This window comes from Podarcis gaigeae (assembly GCF_964106915.1).
Source record: "Podarcis gaigeae genome assembly, chromosome: 2".
Taxonomy (NCBI): domain Eukaryota; kingdom Metazoa; phylum Chordata; class Lepidosauria; order Squamata; family Lacertidae; genus Podarcis; species Podarcis gaigeae.
Genome location: NC_139679.1, coordinates 54,473,113 through 54,495,655, shown reverse-complemented (window position 1 = coordinate 54,495,655; position 22,543 = coordinate 54,473,113). Strand labels below are relative to the sequence as shown.

The 22,543-nt window shown below is 40.6% G+C and overlaps 1 protein-coding gene across 2 annotated transcripts in view; it reads left to right on the top strand.

The window, feature by feature from the left end:
• The window catches only part of STK32A (serine/threonine kinase 32A), a 70,280-nt gene extending 47,856 nt beyond the window's left edge, over positions 1–22,424 (top strand). For both annotated transcript variants that reach the window (XM_083728294.1, XM_083728295.1), the window contains exons 7-13: positions 4,297–4,386; positions 7,562–7,659; positions 10,845–10,961; positions 17,364–17,489; positions 18,106–18,234; positions 19,758–19,822; positions 20,952–22,424. In XM_083728294.1, the coding sequence (XP_083584420.1) occupies positions 4,297–4,386; positions 7,562–7,659; positions 10,845–10,961; positions 17,364–17,489; positions 18,106–18,234; positions 19,758–19,822; positions 20,952–21,045 (719 nt within the window). In that variant the 3' untranslated portion in view covers positions 21,046–22,424. The remainder of the gene's footprint in view (positions 1–4,296; positions 4,387–7,561; positions 7,660–10,844; positions 10,962–17,363; positions 17,490–18,105; positions 18,235–19,757; positions 19,823–20,951) is intronic.
• Positions 22,425–22,543: the final 119 nt, after the last annotated feature.

Below are 22,543 nucleotides of genomic sequence, written 5' to 3'. Positions count from 1 at the left end.
TGCATGCTATACCATTCTTCTTTCATGTACCAGGAGAGGAGTTTGAAAACATCCACTTTTAGTTTTGAATGAACCACAGTTTACCATTATGTCTGAACATGGGGAAACTATCTCACAAAGGTTAGTTCAAACTTGCCAGGATCAATTGGGGGTTTCAGGATCTGGTTTGTTATTGATAGTAGGAACCAATCACACTTTCTCTGAGTGAGAAACTATGATTTATTCAAAACCAAAAGTGGAACCTTTTTATTCCAGTTTTACCTTGTGTGTGATGGATTCAAGCAGGGGCCAAAGCTCAGCGGTTGAATATATGCTTTGCATTCTAAAGGTCTGGGATTCCATTCCTCATAACCCCAACTAAATGGATTATGTAGCAGGTGATGGGAAAGGCCTGTATTTGAGGTTTTAGAGAGCTGCAGCCAGTCAGAGTAGGCAGTGCTAACTAGATGGACAAATAATCTGGCCCATTGTGCCACCTTCCTGTCTTTCTAGGGAAGGGGAACAGGGACTCGGTGAACACAAAGCTCACTGTGGCGTGGAGTCATAAATTTATTTATTTATTGACAGCATTGATATGCTGTCCATACATAACTAATTTTCTCTGGCTTAGCACTATGTCTGAACCAGGCTGATAAATTTATCATGAACAACAATCATGTTTTCCTCCGTAGAATAAGGTTTTAATTTTGGATGCTTTTGAAGGAGAACCTGCTGTGGCTCAGTGTTTCAGACGCACTGCAGTGCAACATAGCTGTGCAATCAGAGATAACGGGAAATGTGTTTGGAGAGTACTATAGGTGCATTTGGGATGCTGAGCTGCAGAGCATTTCCTCCTTGCTTGCTCTTTTTCCCCCACAGGAATGTGCAAAAGTTTTATGCAGGCTGTTTGAAGGCAAGTTTCCTTTTTAAACACTCCCACCCTATGTAGGTTCAATGTGGTTTCGTTCCAGTATGCATGAGATCACTGGGTCATGGAAGCATTTTTCACATGAAAACCATTTATGCCAGGGGTGGGGAACCTGGAGTCCTTCAAAGGTTGTTGAATTCAAACTCATATCCACCATAGACATCATGGCCAATGGCCAGGGATGATGGCAGTTGGAGCCCAGCAACATCCATGGTCTAGGTGCTTCTGAAGAGGTTCCTCAAGAGCATCTTCCTTGTCATGCTGCTCTCATACCATTAAAATACAGAGTAAATTCCCTGCTTTGCCTCCACAAGGTGTGGATATTGTGTGAGCTGTTCTCTGCTGTTTCCCAGAATAGTCCACTCTGTGGTAGACTGAGGCACTCTGAGAAGGCGAGGAACGGGCAATGTTCTGATAACTTTACATTAAGAAACAATTCAAGAGGAGGAACTCGCACTTCCATTGATGTTAATATGTGTCTAAATGCTATAATTTTTGGAGAATGGACAGATATTACAGTCATAGGACTGGGCTCAAGGAAGACAGTTGAAAAGAACTGCTTCAGAGGCTTTTCAATTTTTGATGCATTTGGGACAGCGTCAGAATTCTATTTGGACTTGTCTTTTCTCTACGTGCCCTTGAAATCCATGCCCTTCTGACTGTTTCCTCTCTGCAATTTCTCTGTGTGTTTCTCCAACCATGGCAGGAGAGTTGTGTGGTTCCACTCAGGCGTGCAAAGAGCCTCTTACCTATAGTTCAATTTTGTTCTTGGTTTCCCCCTCAGCCATTGTTTTAGCAGCATCTCTATCTATATTTAGACCGCTAAGATTGTGCTTGTTTTTCAGTGACTTGCTCTGCCCTTGGGAATGGTCGTTCAAACTCAAGCTCAATTCTGTTGCACCTTTGCTACTTTTATGCCAAACTGTGTCTCTGGTTTTGGGTGGGATTCAGTCACCCCTGGCAAATTCAGGTTGCATAATTAATGCTGATTTGGAACTCTTGTGAAACAAGCCCACTTCTCCAAAATACTGGATTTTTTTGCAATAAGGAAGGTGATGGGAAAACACATTGGAAAGTGTGGAATGACACTTCCTTTGATGCAGCATCGTCTAAACTCCCCACAAGTAAATAGGAATGTATTCTCTCTCTCTCTCTCTCTCTCTCTCTCTCTCTCTCTCCCCCCCCCCTCCCTCCCCCCCCTTTTTAAAAAAATCACCTAATGTCCCTGCAAGCAAATCAGACTGAATGTCCATTAAGCAGGTTGTGTGAAAGCACCCTGTGTGAGAAAGAGGTTATGTTAAGGCTGACTTCAATGGGCAGGATCAGCTGGGCGGAGGCAGGTTTTTTTTGTGGGGGGTAGAAAAAAAAGTGTCAGTACTCACCATGAAGTTGTTACAGTAAGTGCCACACTTTTAACATTTGGGGGGGAAGGTTCTGGCACTGCATACCCTTGAGTACCCCCAGAAAAAAGGACTGCGCGGGGGGAGTTCATAGCTTTTCCTTTCACTTGGTGGTGGGGGGGAATCTTACTTTTGCTTGGTAAACATTTTTTAAAGTCTCATACCATTATACTGAATGTTCACAATTTAATGATTGTTGACATTTACATCTGCATGCTGGTAATCCCAGATAAATTTTGTTACTATCTAAATATACATATATACATATATTTTAGTCCAGGTGTTAACTGTGCTTCACTGATGAAATATCTCTTGTTTTTCACCATTAACAAAATTAGTCAGGGATTGTCAGCATTTGCAAATTAATATCATGTTTTCAAACATTTCTTTAACATGCACAACACCTTGCATTTTTTCATTCTGTTTTGGTAGTTTAATGTTAACTACATTTTTATTTAGGTTTTTAAAAAGTTTTTTTAATCAACTCTAGAGTCTAAAACCAAATTGGATCCACAATTATTTATGGTGCTGCTCAGAAATTTATATTCACATCTTATATGTGGTAGTAACTACACCAAGCTTCTTCTCGAAATACTAAAAGTTAAGATATTTCTGTGTGAGGTCTTCCCCATAACATGCCTTTTTAATAGTTCAGTTTTACAGTTTACTATTCCAATTACTTCTGCTTTTTTAGAAACTTTGGGTTGTATTTCAAGAATTAACTTCTGCCAAACAAGACAGCCAAAATGCCATCTCCCTGCTTTTTTCCCAAAGAATATCAAAGGTTGAATAAAAATAATGGCATCTATAATTCATTATTTTATTAATGCAATTTCCCGCAGGGAAAGGAGAGCAATAGAGAGGAAATGAAAAGTGATGCAAGGATGGAATATTGCCTTGGCCTTTCACTGCCTCCTCTCTTAAGAGTTCTCTGAGGAGTCATTTTGGGCTTGCCTTTTCTTTTCTCTTTTTCACTCTACAGCCACAAGGAAGGGGGCACCATGGTGTCTGATTCTCTAAGATTGTTCAGGCTATGCATGTGCTGCTTGCCAAATCAGTTGCTGGGAAGGGAGGCACATGTCAGATGTACTCTGGCATCATAATTCATGGTTTTCCCATACTGCAGGTGACAATAGCCCTTAAAGCATTCTCCCCTCCTGCTGAGATTATGCTTCAAATGCAGCCTTTCTCAACCTTGGGTCCCCAGATGTTGTTGGACTACAACTCCCATCATCCCTGATCACTGGTTCCTGCCAGCTGGGGGTGATGGGAGTTGTAGTCCAACAACATCTGAGGACCCACAGTTGAGAATGATAGTTCTATTGCAAAAAGAGGCATCAGGTGTACCAAGTGGGTACATTTGCTTACCCAAAAAACTTCATTGCAGCACCGTGGCTGGTAGAGGACCATAGCAGAGAGTGATGTCCGGCCATCTTTGAGCAGTTTGCAGTATAGCCACTAGAGGTACTGAAGTATGCTTGAGGTGATCATGGGAAACAGTCCCCTGTAGGAATCACTTCTTCTACTGCCACAATTTATTTATAAATCCCATTTTCTCTCTTCCGTTGAGCAAACAGAGTACTCATTTGCTTCAGCTGGGGCGAGATTTTGGCTTTGATTTCTGATCAGCAGTGCCACGGATGTGGACCTCTGAGCCTAGGGATTTACTGTGTTGCTTTTATTATAGCACCTTGCCAGCTCAACAGCCAGGGTACTTTTTATATTTCCTCCCTGGCTGTTCAGTAAGGGAGTTGATAGGTGTTGGCTTGTGCAATCACATTGCACTTTCCTGCCTTGGGGCCTCGGTGTTTAATAGGAAAAGTTGCAGGGAAGAGAGCAAATTCAAAGGACATAGTGCAAATGATTGATACTCTTTGCTGCCTCTTTCCTCGCAATTATATATAGTAAAATGAATAGCCATGCCAGAATGGAATGTTATGTAGATGTGAGATGCTCATGTAAAAAATGGTTTCTTTACCTCTCTCTTAGGACATGTGCATATCACAGACTTCAATATTGCCACCGTGATAACAAAAGACACTCATGTCACCACTATTGCTGGCACTAAACCATATATGGGTGAGTAGCTAAAAATTAAGCCACAGTTTACTTCTGTTGGTAACACCTCTGTTCTAGGGTTGTGCTCTGAGCATTTTAATTCTAATTCTGTCCAGATATTAAAACAGTTTTGCTTCTTCTTCTTTTTAAGAAGCAAAGGGCCAGCTTAGAAGAGACTCCATCCAGTCTGACACATGGAACCAGCATACTGGTTCCACCTCTTCCAACCCCATCTCATTCCTGCCTAGGTGCCTAAAATCTTAAGAGTGTAGGGCAAAATTGCGTGATTGATTCTTGGGTTTTGTGTGTGAGATGTATGCTGCAGTTGGGTGGGCAGGCCCTACAGAGATGATAAAAGGTGGCCCAGCCCGTTGGCTTGACACATGAAACTGGGAGAAGCCTTTGAAATATAAATGGATATACAGAATATTGATGCATCATCCTTGAATGACTGGCAACACCCCTCTCCTGTTTTTTGGTTACCAAGAAATATAATGAACTTATTACATACCCTTTGAGAATTTAACAAGTGCTCACTTCCAGGAATTGTCTGTTTAACTTGGCTGCCTGAGGTAGTGGGGTTTGTGTGTTGGTACCCTCCCTTTGATCACTTATTTCATATGGTTGTATTTTTTCCATGCTTGTTTTAATTTTGAATGCTAGTTTGCTTATTATTACACTTATATACCACTTTACCTCCAAAGAGCTCAAGGTGGTGCACATGGTTTCCCCTCTTGCCTTTTTTCCCTCACAACGACCTTGCAGGGTAGGTTAGGCCAAGAGACTGTGAGTGGCTCAAATAACTTTACGGTTAAGTGGGGATTTGTATCCTGGTCTCCCAGGTCCAAACTTAAGGAGCCACGGTCTTCCAGTTCAGGAGGGCACCATTTCTATGGGTTAGCAACTCCCCTCCCAGCACTTGAGCAAAAGTTAGGCCACTTCCATTTGACAATATTAAATGATGTTTTGATGGCTGTAATGCATGTGTCTGCTCAGCAGCTACAAGCATTCTATCTGTGATCAAGGGGGAACAGCAGAGGGACTTTCATGCATATATACTGTATATCTATAGATCGATAGATCGATAGGTATTTGTGCATTTGCAATACAAGTGCGTCAAACAGTCAGCCAAAGTGTGACCTGGAAATTGTGATTCATAAGTGTAAAAACTTGTACAGAACCAGAGAACGTAAGCATGATGAATCAGTCCCCCAGTGCTCCGTGCATTTGTGCAGTGACCTTCTGAACCTCAATAACATGGCAGAATTCTCCCAGCTCATTTTCTTGATGGCAGTTTTGGTTAGGTGACAAAAGTAGAAGGATGTCATGCCGCCTTCATCTTCTCTTTTAGTTAGAGGGCAATGAGAACATTCACAGAGGAAGGGGAAAACTTTTGTGCTTATACCTCCCCCCCCCCATTCTCATTCCAAATATCATTTCTTAAGTATCTCCCCACTCCCAAAAATACATTGCTTGAAAATACTTTTTTGCCTTCTATATTTGTTTATATATTTGCTGGGGATATTTGTATTCTGTGATTGTTCACAATGGGTCATGATCCAAATACAAATGACAATAAAACATTAAAAAATTGATAAACCATAAAGTCAGTTTGAACAGTAGAAGCAGGTGGAAGAAAGTTCAGAGTGGGCTACTCACCCCAAGTCAATTAACTCATTAAATACACTAAAAATGCTTGGGCAAACAGGTGAGCCTTTACTGGCACAGGAATGAATATCCTGCACACTTCCAAAGGGAAAGCATTCTCTGTCAGAGCCTGATGGCCACAGGCTTCTAAAGTAGTTAGTAAACTGATCATAACAATGGCTGAAAAGTAAATTATGATGGTTGAATAGAATTCTTATCTTGCAGTGAACTTGGTTGCAATTGTTATAAATATGGGCAAAATTCAAAACACGTTCAGCAAAAATGGCTCTTTGATTAATAGATTATTATGGAGGTATGGAAGGGAAGAAGTAGATTGGCAGTGTATGGACATAACTTTTTAGATGCATATGCACCAGACTTGAGATGCATTTGTTCCTTGCTCTAGAAGGCAAAACCTAAAGGCGACATCTCTAGAAGGCAAAACCTAAAGAACTCTGGTATACATGTTTGTTGACAGATGTTTAAAGCTGTATCTCTCCGAAAGGCAAAATATTGACTCCTTCTGATAAGTAAAGTGTCAGGGCTGAGCCATAAGCAGCTGTAAGATGGGAACAGGAACAGGGAGCTAATGACTGCGTCAGAGAAACTGACTCAAGGGACCAGGATAGGAATCAGAGCTTAATGTCACCCCAAAACACACCAGAGCCAGGGAGATGATTATTGTCATCATCATGTTTATTGGTAGGCTACATTTCCATGAGATTATCGCCAAAGCAGTTCAAAAAATATCAAATGAACAGCGATAACATTTTTAAAAAAATTTAAATTATTTTTTAAAATAAGAACAATTGCAGCTAATCATACTGTCAGTGTAAGTAAAGCGTCATTTAAAAATAGCCCATAAGAAGGTAAAGGTAAAGGTACCCCTGCCCGTACGGGCCAGTCTTGACAGACTCTGGGGTTGTGCGCCCATCTCACTCAAGAGGCCAGGGGCCAGCGCTGTCCGGAGACACTTCCGGGTCACGTGGCCAGCGTGACATCGCTGCTCTGGCGAGCCAGAGCCGCACACGGAAACGCCGTTTACCTTCCCGCTGGTAAGCGGTCCCTATTTATCTACTTGCACCCGGAGGTGCTTTCGAACTGCTAGGTTGGCAGGCGAAAAATAGCCCATACAATAGTGTATAAAACAATACAAATTTAGTCTGCCTCCTCTTTAGTTTTAAGCTTTTAAATAAGGCTAGTTTAACAGCTTAAAACTAAAGAGGAGGCAGACTAAATCCTAATACAGAAATAAAAATAGTTGTTGATGTCCCATTTTCATAAGGCATTTCGCAAGGCTTAGGTAGATAGCATCCTTTTTCTCAGTTCCCATTTCTTTTAGTTCATTTCCCATAGCTCACTGTTGCCCAGGCAAATCAGGAAGCCCTTCTTGACTAGGTGGGCCCAGTAGCCAGCCAGCCATGGCCCCCAAAGGGTCTGTCCCCATTTGGACATTTGGAATATATGCTCACACCAATGGAAGCAAAGGCAATAATCTTGCTGTAAGATTCCTAACGAAAGCAAATAACAACTTTCTCTTTTCCCCCAGCACCCGAGATGTTCAGTTCTATAAAACCCATTGGCTATTCCTATGCTGTTGACTGGTGGTCATTAGGCATTACAGCCTATGAACTTCTTAGAGGCCGGGTACTGTACTGTTCATTTATATACTTTATTGCTCTATACATCCATTAACCCATCGTTTTCAGGTGGTCCAGCTCTCAAGCTCTGTGTCCATTTTTATGATAAACTCATTAAAATTACAGAGAGAATCACTGCTGTTTTTTTTTAAAAGGGATTATCTTACTGATAAATATGAATTTTTGATATAGCAGTTGCTAGACTATATACCATGGATTCAGCAGGAACAAAATGTAGAAAGATATTTTACAATTGCAGAATGATCCTGCGGTTTGAGGAAGAAATGGACCACTGTGTGTGAATTAGTAATCAAACACATTTCATGTTCCAGCATGCCCTGTTGCTGGACTGGATGACAACATACTTTCAAAATGTTTTCTGGGAGTCTTTAGAAGTTAGGTCACACCAGTAGGCAAAATGGAAACTTTATTGCAATGGATACACCTAAAAGCTTTTTTAAAATTTTTAAATAAAAGTTGGTGAGCAATATGTCGCATTGCTAGCATCTAGAATATTAGCATCAATTTTGCGATAAACTATGCGTGAACAGTCCCATTGATTGCAGCCCTGGAGATACATAGGCAAGTGAAGGTGTGGGAGGAGCACGTGCTTAGCTGGAGATGTTAAGAATATTTTTGCTGCAGCCGATCACCTTGCACAACCTACAAGCTGCTCAGCAGAGTGATAGCTGCAGTAAAAGAAAAAAAGCATTTTACTGCACATGTTCTTCATCTGTGACTACCCAGGATTGCAGCCTTCTGTTGGATTTCAACCTTAATAAAAAAAAAAAGCAGGAGAAGGCTTCTGTTTTCTTTTGCTCTTGTTAAATAATTGTATTTATACCAGTCGGATCTTTTGGTAAAGTAAGCAGGGCAGAACTAATTTAAACCTCTGCTTAAAATTGCTTCTTTAAAAAGTCTCATAGTTTTAAATTTTAATTACTTTTAATTTAATTAGTCTTAATTAAGGGTACCTTAGCTTTTTCATCCAAAACAGCTGTTCTGAAGCATCCAAAATGTTACGTCATTTAAGTCACAACTGCATGTTGGTGGGGGAATGAAGTAGCCAAGTTTAGATATCGTTTCAGTCCCCACTTTGTTTCTGGGGGAAACAAACAATGCAGCATCATGTTAAAATATTATGTATACATGCAACTGAAGATAGATATATTTTATTTGTGAATGTGCTGCTGGCTGGACAGAATTGTGTATTTGTATTTAGTCGTTTCCACTATCCATTTAGATTTAGTTAAATATATAAGCTATGCATATGGTTGCTGCTAATAAAAACCTAAACAGGGATTGAAAAATTAGTTCCTTACACTGCAGCGCTTTACTTCACATGTACTTTGCCTTTTCAGTTGCATGTATTCTTCCACATGCCTGGGAATGTCTCCCAAAGTCAATGTTCCCTAAAGCGGTCTACATTTTTTAGGGTTAGATATTTGCTTCTCACTCTCCTGTTATACATGGGCATTCTTCAATAACCACTTGCTAAGGTTGTCAGCAAGAGTGAAAAGCCCTGAATCCAACGTTGCAGTAACATTCAGGTATTGGTGACCTGAAAAACAGTAATGCGTTTTAAAGCTTGCTTTATTGGATTTCTACTCTGCCCAAAGGAGTCCTTTGACATAGCAGGAAATTAAAATGTTCATGCCTTGTTACCGTACACTACAGGCATGGTGAAGTATTCCTCCATCTTCCCTCTAAAGAAAAAAAAATACTGTAGAGTTAAATCTTGTGAATAGAAGTTGCTTATAATAATTCAGAAATGTTCTTGTATCTAAATCTTTCCTGGAAGCCTGGCAGATTTCTTGCCCATCATGTATCGCCTCTGAGGATCTATACTAGTAATGGCTGAATGTTCTGGCAAATGGGACAGAAGTAAAAATCCAGAGGACGAGAGGGTTGTTCCCTACAGTCCTTATGTATCTCCCCATGCCAGGGCATCTTAACTGAACTGCACAGGAGAGGCAGGCAGGAATGCAGGTTGTACTCCAGCCTGTACCCAGAAATGTGCTAGTTTTGCTACCTGCTTTTGCACTTGGATGATTTTTGTCTTCTGATATCATTTTTAATCTGCTACAGTCAAGAGATTTAGATGTGTCTTAGGTAATTTTATTATTTGTGATATTGTTATAGGTTCTTTTTAACATTTTGGTAGTCGCCTTGAGAAGGGCACCCCCTTTCTGTACAGAAAACACTAACCATAACTGTCCAGGAGTCACATATATCCCCACTTCCTGTGCTACTTATGGTGGCTGTGCTGTAAGTTAGCTGTCCATGATCTCTATGGACTGTTTGAAACTCCATAGTTTAACTCACTCTATCCAGAGGCTATAAGGTCAGCCACGATATAGCAAGCAATGCTGAACTAATTTGGCACTTAGTTTGAATGGGTAGTTCTTTATACGGCAAGACCCTCTACTTTTGTTTTCATGAGATGTTTGGCAAATCATGGTTTGTCGTTGGCTTAGTGCATCATGGTTTGTTAGCACAAAACACAGCATGTTCCTGGGTTATCCCCTTTGTGGTGGGAAGAGCAAAGTGGGAGTCCCCCGGATGTCTGTCAGCCTGCACTTCATGCAAGTGTGACTTACCAAACCATCCTTTTATGGCTTATCATGATATGCAAACATGGTCAATGTCTGTTTCAAAGTAGATAAGAACAAGAGTTTGCCTCAATGGCAGTTAAGCTCTGACTCCAGACATAAACAGGATAATGCAGTCTTTAAATGTTTCAGGGAATATGGAAAGAATTTTGGTTTGTTTTCTGTTTTTTAAAAACAGCAGTAAATTGATTTCCTCTGCACTCAGGCTGTCCTAGTGAAACACTGGTTGGATGACAGTGCAAAGCCTTGATCCCTTCCCTTACATTTTGCTTTTCAAATGCAGCTTTGTTGTTGCTTCTGCTGCCCTCTCCTGCACTGATCTATTTACTTCAATTGAATTAGGCTCCCCAGTGACTGTAGTTCAATGGTTCAATTGAGAACAACAGCAGGGCGAGATGGAGGAGAGATGTGGGTGGGAATAGGAAGAATGTGGGCTTTGGAAAAATCAGCACAATGACCACCTGAGCAGAGGTCATTTACTTAGAAATGGTCTGAAAGAAATAATGTGGTTTTTACAGCTGCTGGATGAGGGATTTGTTTCAAAATTTATTTGCTCCCCACCCCCTTTTCTTCTTCACAGAGGCCATATCACATTCGCTCTAGTACTGCTGCAAACGAAATTGCCCACATCTTCAAGACAGCCACAGTTATGTATCCTGCTGCTTGGTCAAAGGATATGGTGTCCTTAATCCAAAAGGTAAGTGGGACATGTTTTTGGAGGCAGGCTGACTTCAATAAAGAGAAGGGTGCTTGCTTTAGAACAGGTATGGGGAACCCCAGCCCCCCACAATGTTGCTGAACTACTACTACTACCATCATTCCTGGCCATTAACCACTGTTCAGTTCCCTTCAATGACTGGTAAAGAATCCCTGAGAGATGGCCACCCAACTTCCATTTAAAAACTTCCAATAAATGAGAGTCCACCACCTTCCAAGAAAGTCTGTTCCACTGTCAAACAACTATTGCCATCAGAACATTTCCCCTAAAGTTTTCTTAGATTCTCCTTCCTTGTTATTTGAATCCAGAAAAAGCTTGCTTCATCTTCCGATATTTGAAGGTGGTGAACATATAATCTCTTAGTCTGATCTTCTCCAGGCTCAATATATCCAACTCCCTCAAACTTGGTTTCCAGGCCCTTTATCATCCCGTTCATCCTCCTCTGCACATGTTCCATCTTGTCAATATCCTTCTTAAACTGTGGTGCCCAGGACTGGACACAGATATATCTAAAAGACCAAACGTTTCCCACACCTTCTGAGTGGAAGCTCAGTACACCAAGACTTATAGGAGAAGTTCGACTGCTGCAAAAAGCAAGAAGCCAATGTCTCACCTCTCCATCCCCACCCCTCACAGTAATTTCTGCTAACACAAAATGTGTGACATAATTTTACATGACTTCAGGTTACCACACGAAAGCCACCTGCTGCACTTCGTGGCTCCCACTTGTAGAGGCATAGAGAAAAATTTGCAGTGGACTTATGTTACATCTTTGTATTATTAGATTTTATGGGTATTTAAATACTGTTGTAAATAACACCCCCCACCTCATAATAGTTTTCAGTAAAATTACGAGAGAGAGAGAGAGAGAGAGAGAGAGAGAGAGAGAGAGAGAATATTACCTGCTAGTTCAGCATGCTTTCACTTGAGAAGGTTTCCAGACATCACATTTTCCCTGTGGCAAAGTGACAGTCGGGCTTCTGTAGAGATGTTCACTTGCCATCATTTATTCATAACTTCTATTCACATATTTCCACGTGGTAACAGTTTGTCAGCATAAGAATTATCAGAAAATATGGCTGAGAGGCATTCTTTATCAGACAGAGGAAATTGGAATGGGATGCCTTTTTGGAAGGTTTGCTGTTGGGAAAGTCTCAGTACAACTATATCTTTCAGCCTCTTTCTTTCTGTAAAGGGAATGTTTTGGTAATGCCTGAAAACATGATTTGATTAAAGGTGAAGTTAATGAAAAAATGCAGGAAAAAAACAATGGGTTCAGTCCATGAAAATGTGAATCTATGGTCAAACATTCAGTGAGCACAATTCAACAGAAACTTAGGTGGTATTCAGCTAAGTTTCAGCTGACCCACTGAAATAAATGAATATTGACTTAACAGGACCTCATGACTAACTTAAAAGTCCTATAGTTTCAGTTAATACTTGATTGCAACTAACTGATTCATGCTCAGTATGGTGTTTGCAGTGGGACACTCTTCTCCCCATACTAGCAATTCCTGTTATATAAAAAAAATTCAAAGCCTCAAGACCCTGGTGAAACTTTTCACCCTCTGGATATTATTGGACTTCAACTTCCATCAGTGTCAGCCACTGTGATCAGTGGCCAGGGGTGATGGGAGCTGTAGTCCAACAATATCTAGAGGACTACAAATTCCCGATCACAGTTCAAGATCATTCCAAATAAATTCATTCTGACTGGTATGAAAATGCAATGGGAAATGCAATGGGATCCATTTTTACATAACAAAATATTTTATAATATGGAATAAATGGCATAAGGAGATTCACCTAATTCCTTTTATACCAGATACAGTGGCACAAATTAATTTGGTCTCACATCCAAGATTAGTGGCATAAACAGGACCCTTTAGCGATTTCCAGTTATAAAAGATGGCTACATTTCTCTCTCCCAAATAAGCTTTTTTTTTTAAAAAAAAAAAAGTAAAATAAGATAATTGGGTTAATTGATATAGGTAACTTGGGGAAGAAGAGATAGACTACCATCCTATGCATACTAAATTGAGAGTAATTTCAATGGAGTCAATGGAGCCTTCATCTGAGAAAACAGATAGGTTTGCACTGTTAAAAGAATGGGTTTATATCCAGCAAAATCTTCGCATTAGCTCAAGGACTTCTGTCTGCTCAGTGGACTTCCTCTGTTCATGCCCTCACAGAGTGTTTGTTGTGGGGGAGGAAGGGAAAGGAGAATGTTAGCCGCTTTGAGACTCCTTACGGTAGTGATAAAGCGGGATATCAAATCCAAACTCTTCTTCTTCATGCACCCTCCAAAATCCGTTTAGGCATTTCCCCAAACCCCAAACCCAGATTTGAGAGTGCGGTGTTGTAGTTTCATATGGGGAAAGGAGAGGGAGTCCTGTTGCACAGGTTTATGTATGTATAGCCTCAGTATCCTCCTATAACCCCCTCAAAAGAAACTATGGAAAAGAAAATAGGTTAATATGTGTGCTGCGTGCAGGTTCTGGTATTTGTGTTTCTGCCTCTATCTGTGATGTTTAAATCAATGTTCTACGGAACTGCCTCGAGAACCTGAAGGCTTGGCAGGCCATTCAGTTGAGAAGACTGCTGCTGCTATTGCTGCTGAGGCTGAGAAAAGTTAAGGCCTAGGTCTATTATATTACATTATTACCCCGGGGGAAAAGAAAACAGAAGGGGGCACGGGTGGTACTAGAATGGAAGTGGCAATTACACAGCCCCCAGTGGCAGCAATATTTGTAACAGCAAGTGGTGTAGAGATGATATATTAGGCAGTTTAACAAAATGACCCTGAAATTGGGCTATCATTCAGTGATGCACTCTGAGGTGTTTTTTTTTATTCATGAATCTCCACTTTTGGTGTTCAGAATCTCTAGCTAAAAAACCTCTGCAGAACCGAGAAGATCTCTTGTCTGTCTTCGGCCAGAGTCACTCAGGTGCACAGTTCCATGTAGCAAGGAGAAGTCTGATTTCAGAAGGGGGTGATGTTCGCCTTGCCACATGACCCCCAGACCCAGGTGGAGATATAGTGTAAAGGTGAACTTCAGATCCATATTGTTAACCCACACACATGAACCAAGCGTGCTGGAAACGTTTTTAGTTGTTTTACATTTTAGTAAAGACAAAACCCACAATATTTTAATATTTTTAGGCAGGATTAATAGATCTGGAAGACATGATTTTGGCTGGGGACCCTAAACTGTAGACAGTGAATCAGTTACCACTACCCTCCCCGCCCCCACACACAAAAATGCATAGCAGGTTATGCTGGGCTAAAACTCCAAATTCACAGCCCAATCCTGAATGTTTTTCAAAATTTAGTATCAAATATATGCTCTTCACATAGTTTTGCACAAAGTGAAAAGCTTCCATATATTCAGAGTCCCATATACATGCATGCATTGGCTACATATTGACTCTTCATTCCCCACTGCCTTTATGTGAGACCTAACAGTGGCACTGTAAGAGACGGCACCAAGGAGATGGAAAATTGCCCAACGGCAATTGAAAAAACCTGCATGTATGGTGGTAGTTGTATGATCGGAAGAACTATTTTGTCCAGATATATACCTAAATACACATAAAAACTGTTTTAAAAACCCTGCATTTGAAATTAGTCAAGACAGAGTAATAACTCCACATTTCTGTAGATTTCCTTTATATTTATTTATGTCATTTTACTTTGCTTTTTATCCTGTGCCATGACATTCTGGAACCCCCACAGGCCCTTTTGTTCCTTCTTGAATTAATGATGCAATGTCACCGCTATTTAAATTTTCACTGTGCCCCCCTTTGTCTCTGTTTTAGCAGCCATTATGTATTATAGATGAGACCAACTGGGATGTCAGGTTTGATCCTGGCTCTCACTTGTCTCAAGTAAATTTCGTAAGAAAGGTTTCAGTGCACTAAATCAGGCATGGAGCATTTCCACATACAAACTGAACACCTTCCAGTTATGCAAGGCTGGTAATGCAGGATGGAAAAGGGAAGAAAATAGAAATTAAATGTGTGCTGCAACCTGTGTAGGTTTTATGTTTGCGTTACAGGCAGATTCAAAGGGAAACCAAGTAAACCTCTCATGTGAAAAATGCTTATATGGGCTTGCAGATGTTAGAGGAGCATTTTAGGAACTTGCATAATTGTAGGTTTGCAGTTCAGCAGGAGTATCCCATTCCAGTCAGTCTGGCATATGAATGGAAGCAGGCTGATGAAGTAACTGGCTGGCTTTGATTTCCCTGAACGATTTGCAGCTCCCACAAAAACAATCTGTTTGCATTCATGTTCTACATGAATCATTTTGAAATGTTTTGCTGATTCCTGGGCAATGTTTGAAGAAAAATATTCAACACTATATGGGCATTTGTATAAACCACAGGGGGATCTGATTTCAACAGGAGTTGGTTTGAACTATGTGGGCATTTATCTAGTCATAAAAATAAAGTACCGCTGCAAAATCTTTCTGAGATAAATCTGACAGAACAGGACTTTTTGAATAATTTGTTCAAATGCAGTAGATATTGGTAGAGTGTTTGGCTTAACTTACTTAGAAGAAAGAGTTCAGTAAATTACTGCTGAAGTAGAACGCTTTCTCATTTTGAGCCAGCCATGCATCCAGCAAGGAAAAGAACCAGATTCTGTACTCAGTCATGGAAAGTGTGATGTATGGAAATGAGAGAAAAGATTGAAAGGCCTTCTATGGTGGTGCTGATTTCTGGTCAATGCAAATTAAATTGTTTGACCTTTGGAACCAAACTTGTGGTCTTTAGCTCTAACTGCTTTTGGTTGTAATGCCAAGTCTTACAGGAGAACGGAAGGTAGAAGGATTTTTCATTGTCCAAAGCCAGCTCCTTAAGTTTGTTGAGGCTGTGCTACTTAGAACGCTGGTTTTCTCTTGGAAAGTTCTCCATTTATCTTCAGTTGTCCTCACAAAAACCCCATGAGAACAGCCATACTTACTCCCATTTCACAGAAAGGGAGTGAAGAGATTACAACTTTGCCCAAGGCTACTCAATGAATCCATGGGTCATAAATTTGAATTCACAAGTTCAAGACCAACATGTATTCCACTGAGCATGTTGGCCTTTGTAAATTCTTTTGGATACCTAAATTGCTTATTGCATGGCTATAATTGCCTCCCTTACAAATTCTTCTCATGGCATTAGCAGAAGACCAAACTTGCAGGGCTATGCAGAATGAATAGTGGTAAGTTTTGAAATACGAACAAGGCAGCTTGAAGAAACTGCCAGAATAGTCACCAGTCCATCATGGAGCAAATATCTAGGAAATGTAGGGACTGTAGTCCTTGAACTCCATGGGTAACCTGTCACTAAATAGATTATGTTTCTTTTGTATGGCTAAAAACTGCCAAAAGCCTAAATTTATTGGGCAAAACTGTGGTTACCTTTTTGATGTTACATTCCTGTTGAACTTGCTACAGTGCAGCTCCCTCTTGGCTTCTAAAGGATGGTGGGAGCCTTCAGGGAAGAGTCCGTGATGCTTCTCCTTCCTATGCCACTGCCACCCTTCATGAAAGCGAGAGTATTATTGCATGGTGAAGGAGCTGCAGCATGGACCTCTCTCATATAACCCAGGGCTTCTGACACTTTCTTTGTGAGGTAGTACAAGAGCCACTGCTTCTTCCCAAGCTGCCCAAGGAATGTCAGAAAAGACCCCTATATTGTTGCCCTTAGTTCAACAAGTTAGATTTTTGAAGTTTGTATGGCAAGTGACAGTTGTACTGCCCTTCATGTGTTGCAACTCTTCAGGTAACCCAACTGAGCTTGAGATCTACCAGTTGTTGCTACCAGTTGTAAATGCTAACTTAAGAAAAAATGGCGCATATGAATTTCCAATTGGTCTTCTGCCCTAGACTGCTTCCTTATTTTTGTCTCAAAATTTTATTGATTTCTTACGTAAAACCCAATCAGATGTTTTACTGTAAAGATAAATAGACTGGATTGCGGCTTTTCTCCTTCCTGGAAAACCTAATTATATTTTCAGATTAGAACAATAGATTAGACTAGCTTCTATGCTGTGCTACACAATATAGTTGTAGAAGAGGATTCTCTATTGAGTTATCAGGAGTAAAACTGGTAAGCTGCCCTTTTTTCTTTTCTGCTTACGGCACAATGGTCCTGATCTAGTGGAAGTTGTGACTAAGATCCATTGCATTTGAAACCAATGCAGCAAATTATTCATGATTAAATTAAGTCATATGGCTTTTAATGGGGATTCATGCCTGACTGAAATGCACAGTGATTCAAACTACCATCATTTCCTGTATCTAATTTACAGTAAAAAAAATCTTGTTGTTTTCTCTCTGTTCTGATCCTTATCATGTTTACAAGCTGGTTTAATTCCCATTTCTAGTTAATGGAAATAAATACAGAGGAGCGGTTTTCTCAACTGACCGATATCCAAGACTTTGCTTATTTGTCCGATATCAACTGGGATGCTGTACTTCAAAAGACAGTAGAGCCTGGATTCCTTCCTACCGTAAGGATTATATTTTTAATTATATAAAGTCTCAAATGATAGGGTTTTTTAAATTTTAGAATATTTTTAGCCTGCTTTTCAGATTGAAGTCCACAAAAGAAAGCTTACCAGCAATTTAAAAACAAACCAGTTCATTGGATACAGTGATGGCCAAACTCCTCTTTTTGGGAATGATGGGGGAGTAGTCTTTGTTGTAACTACGTACCAAAAATGTGGTGGCTTTTTTTTTGCTTTTTATTAAAGTTTGGCAACAAATAGTGAATCACCCAGATCATACAGGTCTCCCCTGCCAGTTAGATGATGGTGAATAGGATGATGGGGTAATGACTGCTCCCCACATTAAATGGGGGCGGCCTTTGCATGGTCGCGCACAGTCCCCTGGACCCTGTGGGACACCATTAGCACGGGCTTGGTTTCGCCTTCCCCAGGTGGGATACCTGGAGGTCTCCGCCTACCTCAGCCAGTTGCCCAATCCCGCCTGGGGAGGTGTTGCCAAGGTGATTGGGAGCTCTTGGTATGGTTTCTTTTCCAGGTATAGAACCAAAGTATAGATATAGAGCCAGCTTCCCATGCGAGTCTCATTCTGTTTGGAACATTCTCTCTCCCCTTACCCCAGAAAGGGAAGTTGAACTGTGACCCGACCTTTGAACTTGAAGAAATGATCTTGGAGTCCAAGCCGCTTCATAAGAAGAAAAAGCGCCTGGCTAAGAAGGAGAAGGAAAGCGGCAAAAATGATTCCATGGAGGTGAGAGTCGCAGGGAGCTGGGCTCCTTGTTTCAGTCGAGGAAATTCATATTTGCACAGACCAGTGGACTTGTTGCCGATGTGAAGATGCCAGCATTTTAATGCATTCCAGCTTTGTTAGATGTCTTCCTGACATACTGGTCTCAAAAGACTAGAGACAGTGATGCTCAAATTGCTTACTCAGGTCTAATCGCATTGACGTTAATGGCAGTGCTCCAAATGAGTGGCTTGAAGAGAAGATTGCAGCCAAAATAGGCAAGGCATCGCCCTACTTGGCTGCTTGTCTCTGCAGATTTGGATAATAATGGAAGTAGTAGTTCCTTCAGTTTCTAAATTATTTGCTTTTTTACTGTGTGTCACTGATACTATATTTTCTATACGTCCACTTTTAAAACTGCTGGAATATGAAATAATTGCTAATAGCAAATAATGCTTTCTGACTTTGGTGTCAGTTTTTTTTTTAGCAATAACCTGCTTGAAGGGCCCTTACTGAAACCCCCCTTCTACAACAGACAGGCGTATAATTCTTTCTGTTTACTTAGCCCTTCATGTTCAGACAGGGAAGAAATTGGGGAAAGTAAACTGTGTCTGTACTATTTACTGATTGTGATAGGAGAGCACCTTCTTGTTTTCTTGGCAACCGCCCTAATGCTTTTCTCTAGGTTCATCCTTCTACCCTCTTCCAGCTATATGGAGTTGAGCTCATATGAGGTGTTCCAAAATATAATATAAATACATAGTACAAAGGCAAATAATTTAGACCATAACCCCCATCACTTGGTGTAGTTGAAACCTATTATCTGTCTGTCTGTTTCTGAATGTGTCTGAGAATGGACTACTCTCCCTTCTCAGATTTAGTATCAGATGTGGAATAATGCTATAACTCTCCTTGCTGCTTGGCAGGTTGAAATAGTTGATAAGTGGCTATGTTGGTAAATTTACCCTTTGGTAAATTGTCAGTAGTAGGCATCCTTGCATTCTGTTAAGAGAACAAATGGGCAAAAATAAAAGGATCATCCTAAGCTTTTTGCTTCTCACACATCTTTCTATGTTTTCCTGAAATTGTCCACTCTTTTAACTCTGTATGTGACCCACCTACAGAATATATTGGGCTAGTCTTGTACAACTTTATTCTGCAACTCTTTATTTTTCTGTAGCTTCATAAAGCAGCAGAATCTGGATCGAGGAGTGACAGAGGGGTATGATATCTTCAGCCCACCATTACCAGTTTCCCTAGATTTCAGATGACTTTAATGTTCCTTTGTGCTAGAATGTAAAGATATCACATGAATTTTTGGCGTATAAAGCATTGGAGACATGTGAAAAACAAAGCATTGGATCAAAGTTAGATTAACTTAGTTAATCTCACAAAATCATGATTAACTTGTCCAAGGCTTACGTTGTCTGGATTCAACCCATTGCTTACTATTGTTGTTGCTATCACTTCCCTATATCCCAGTGAACTGTCTATGGCCTTAATGTCATCTTATCACATAAACTTTTCTGTTTGTTTCACAATGGAAGACCTGCCAGCTTCAGAAACACCTGGAGTCAATCCAAAGGGACTTCATCATTTTCAACAGGGAGAAGTAAGTATTGAGCTGAAAAGTAGACTTTATCTTGGCAAGTGTGCTACTGCACGTCACTAAGACTATTTAGATATAAGGAAGTCTGATCAGTATTCCTCCAATAATTAAGCAGCGAGTTTGGCATGAAATCTATTGAAAGGCTTTGGGAGGTTAGGTAATGTTCACAGGCTCTTTCGTTGGGCTGCCACTAGAACAAATTATTTTAAAAGCCAATGCCAGCCCATTTCCCTGAAGTAGGCAGTCCTACTAAATTCATGTGATTAAGTATATGGTGACTGTGGTGGGTTTAAAGCTCTCTTCTGTTCTAGTCTGCACCTCTTTAGGGAACAATGCATAGTTTTGAGAAATGAATTTGTGACTGACATCTTAAATAGTTGAATTATGTTTTGATTTTGTCGCTTGCTGCCTTGACATTTAAAAAGGAAAGGCTGGGGATACATATTTCAAATAAACTAATAATTAAAATAAATGACAAAGAACAAGCTCTTGGCTCGAGCGGTAACTGGATGAATGTTATATTAGCAGAAATAATTAGATATTTAGGTATTTAGCAAAAGTGAACTCAGCAGATTTTATCTATTAAAGGTGCCCAAGAATTGCAAGCTGACCGCCACTTCCCCTGATGCCATCCTGGCCTCCTCACTGGCCAAGAAAGTTGGATACAAGCCACCTGCCCAATTGGCCGATGGCATGTGTGCAAAGGGGTGGGCACTCACTGAGGGGCAGGACCAACTGAACCACCAGGTTTCACTTGGGCTTGCTCTTTGAGCATTTAAAGAGGCCCACATCCTACCTCCACACACAGCTCCTTGACTCAAGCAACAACAGGGTAAATTTTATATTAGCAGAAATAACCTGGTCTTTAGACCCGGGATATCTTCTTGGATCCCCATCATTGCACAACATGACTAATATCAGACTATATTGTTTTTTGTGCCATCCCTACCATTTCTGTCCACAATTAAGTCTATTAGTGTGTAAATAGCAGAGTGCTCCATATGTGTCTCAGCAGTTCTGAAGTGATAGGCATCAGTTCCCCACTTTCCAGCCTGATCATCCTGGTTGCAGACCCTGGTTGCTGCATCTCTGTTATGGACTTTGATTTCTCTTATGTGTTTTGTTTTTGTAGGATGAGGAAACAGCATAATGAAATGCAAGAGAACTTGACACTGACACAAACCAAAGACAATCAGGAAGAAGACGACCAGAATAATAATCTTTGAAATCAGTTTAGCTTCTGCTGAGGTCTTGCTGTCCAAGGTCCAGGCGTCTACTTTACCTACTTCATGGAGCTCAACAAATCAAACTGCACACTGCTCTCAAGACAAGGCAGACAGCTTCCCTTGCTCTGAGCTCTCCAAACCAGAAGCTGAGTGTCTCCTTCCACCATAAGGAGTTAGGGCCTAGTCTCTTGCAGCAGTGCATTAGGCGCAAATTCTCATTTTATGCCTTTTCTGGTGTTTTAAAAAAGCAGGAAAGAAGGTGGTGTTTTCCCCTCAAAGGGCACAAGAATGAAGAAAGGTCATATTTTCTTTATGTAGCTTTTCTGTGGCAGGATGTAGGGTTTGCTGATTATTGGGCTCAGTCAACTGCCTGTAGGAAAGTGATAAGGTTTTTATTAAGTGTTTGTTAGGTGGCTGGCTGCATATTTTAATAGATGTTTCAAAGAGATGGTCCGAAACTGAAATTGTGCAAATGGACAACAAGAGAGTCCAGTGTCAACACCAGCTTTTTCTGCACCAGCAACTACTCTGATCTAAAGCTTATATTTAGTACACCAGCTCAAAATATACAAAGAATTATCATTTGCCATGGATTCTCCCCTCCACACACTATTGGCACTATATATGTAGCGTTTCAGGGCAAATGGATGTGGTGAGTGTGTGATCTTAGAGTTGCTATGTGAATCAGAAATTGAACTGTTGGCAAGTAGGTACAAACAAAGATATAAGTCACTAAAATCTTCTAAGGGGGTGGAGTTAGATAGAACTCACCAGCAAGTACAGCTGACAACTCTAACTGTGGGGGATGGGGCTGAACTTAAAACATTGTTGTTTTTGTTTTTAAAAAATGAAATAAAGGCTGCATAATCAGGAATAGCCATTCAGCAAAGGTTGATGCCCCCTAAAATCAATATGACAGCACATCACACTTAACTGTATGAAGCCTATTACCTTTGTAGCCTTAGGTTGCTATTTGACCCTGTATGCACTCAGATCTGCTAGGAGCTGCCAAAGGGGAATGAGCAAGCGAGGTGGAGCGAGTGTACAAAGCATAACAGTTACATAAGCCTCCATTTTTGGCAATATTAAGAATAGTTCTTTAAGGAAAACCAATATTGTATGTATTGAAAATTCACTAGATTTTTGCTCTGTCCTGCTTCAGGACTCTAGCCATCTTCTCGCCATGTTCTCTTCTCTCCATGTTTCCGCTGGAACGCAGCTGGCCAAGTGATATCACCGATGTGAAAGTCAAGCCCATAGTTTGCAACTGGGAGTCAAAATGAGCCGAGTGATTATTCCACCACTCTTGCGGCCAACTGCCCCCTGGTGGCCTTTCATTTTCGTGCACACTCATGTACAAAAATGTTTTTAAAAGAAAAGCAGCAAAGAAAAAGAAACTCTGCAAGGAATAGACGCAATCCAGCTGTAAGTTCAGTACTTTTCAATGCCATTTATTTAAAAATTAGAGTGAAACATTGGCTAGACTGTGCCCAGCATC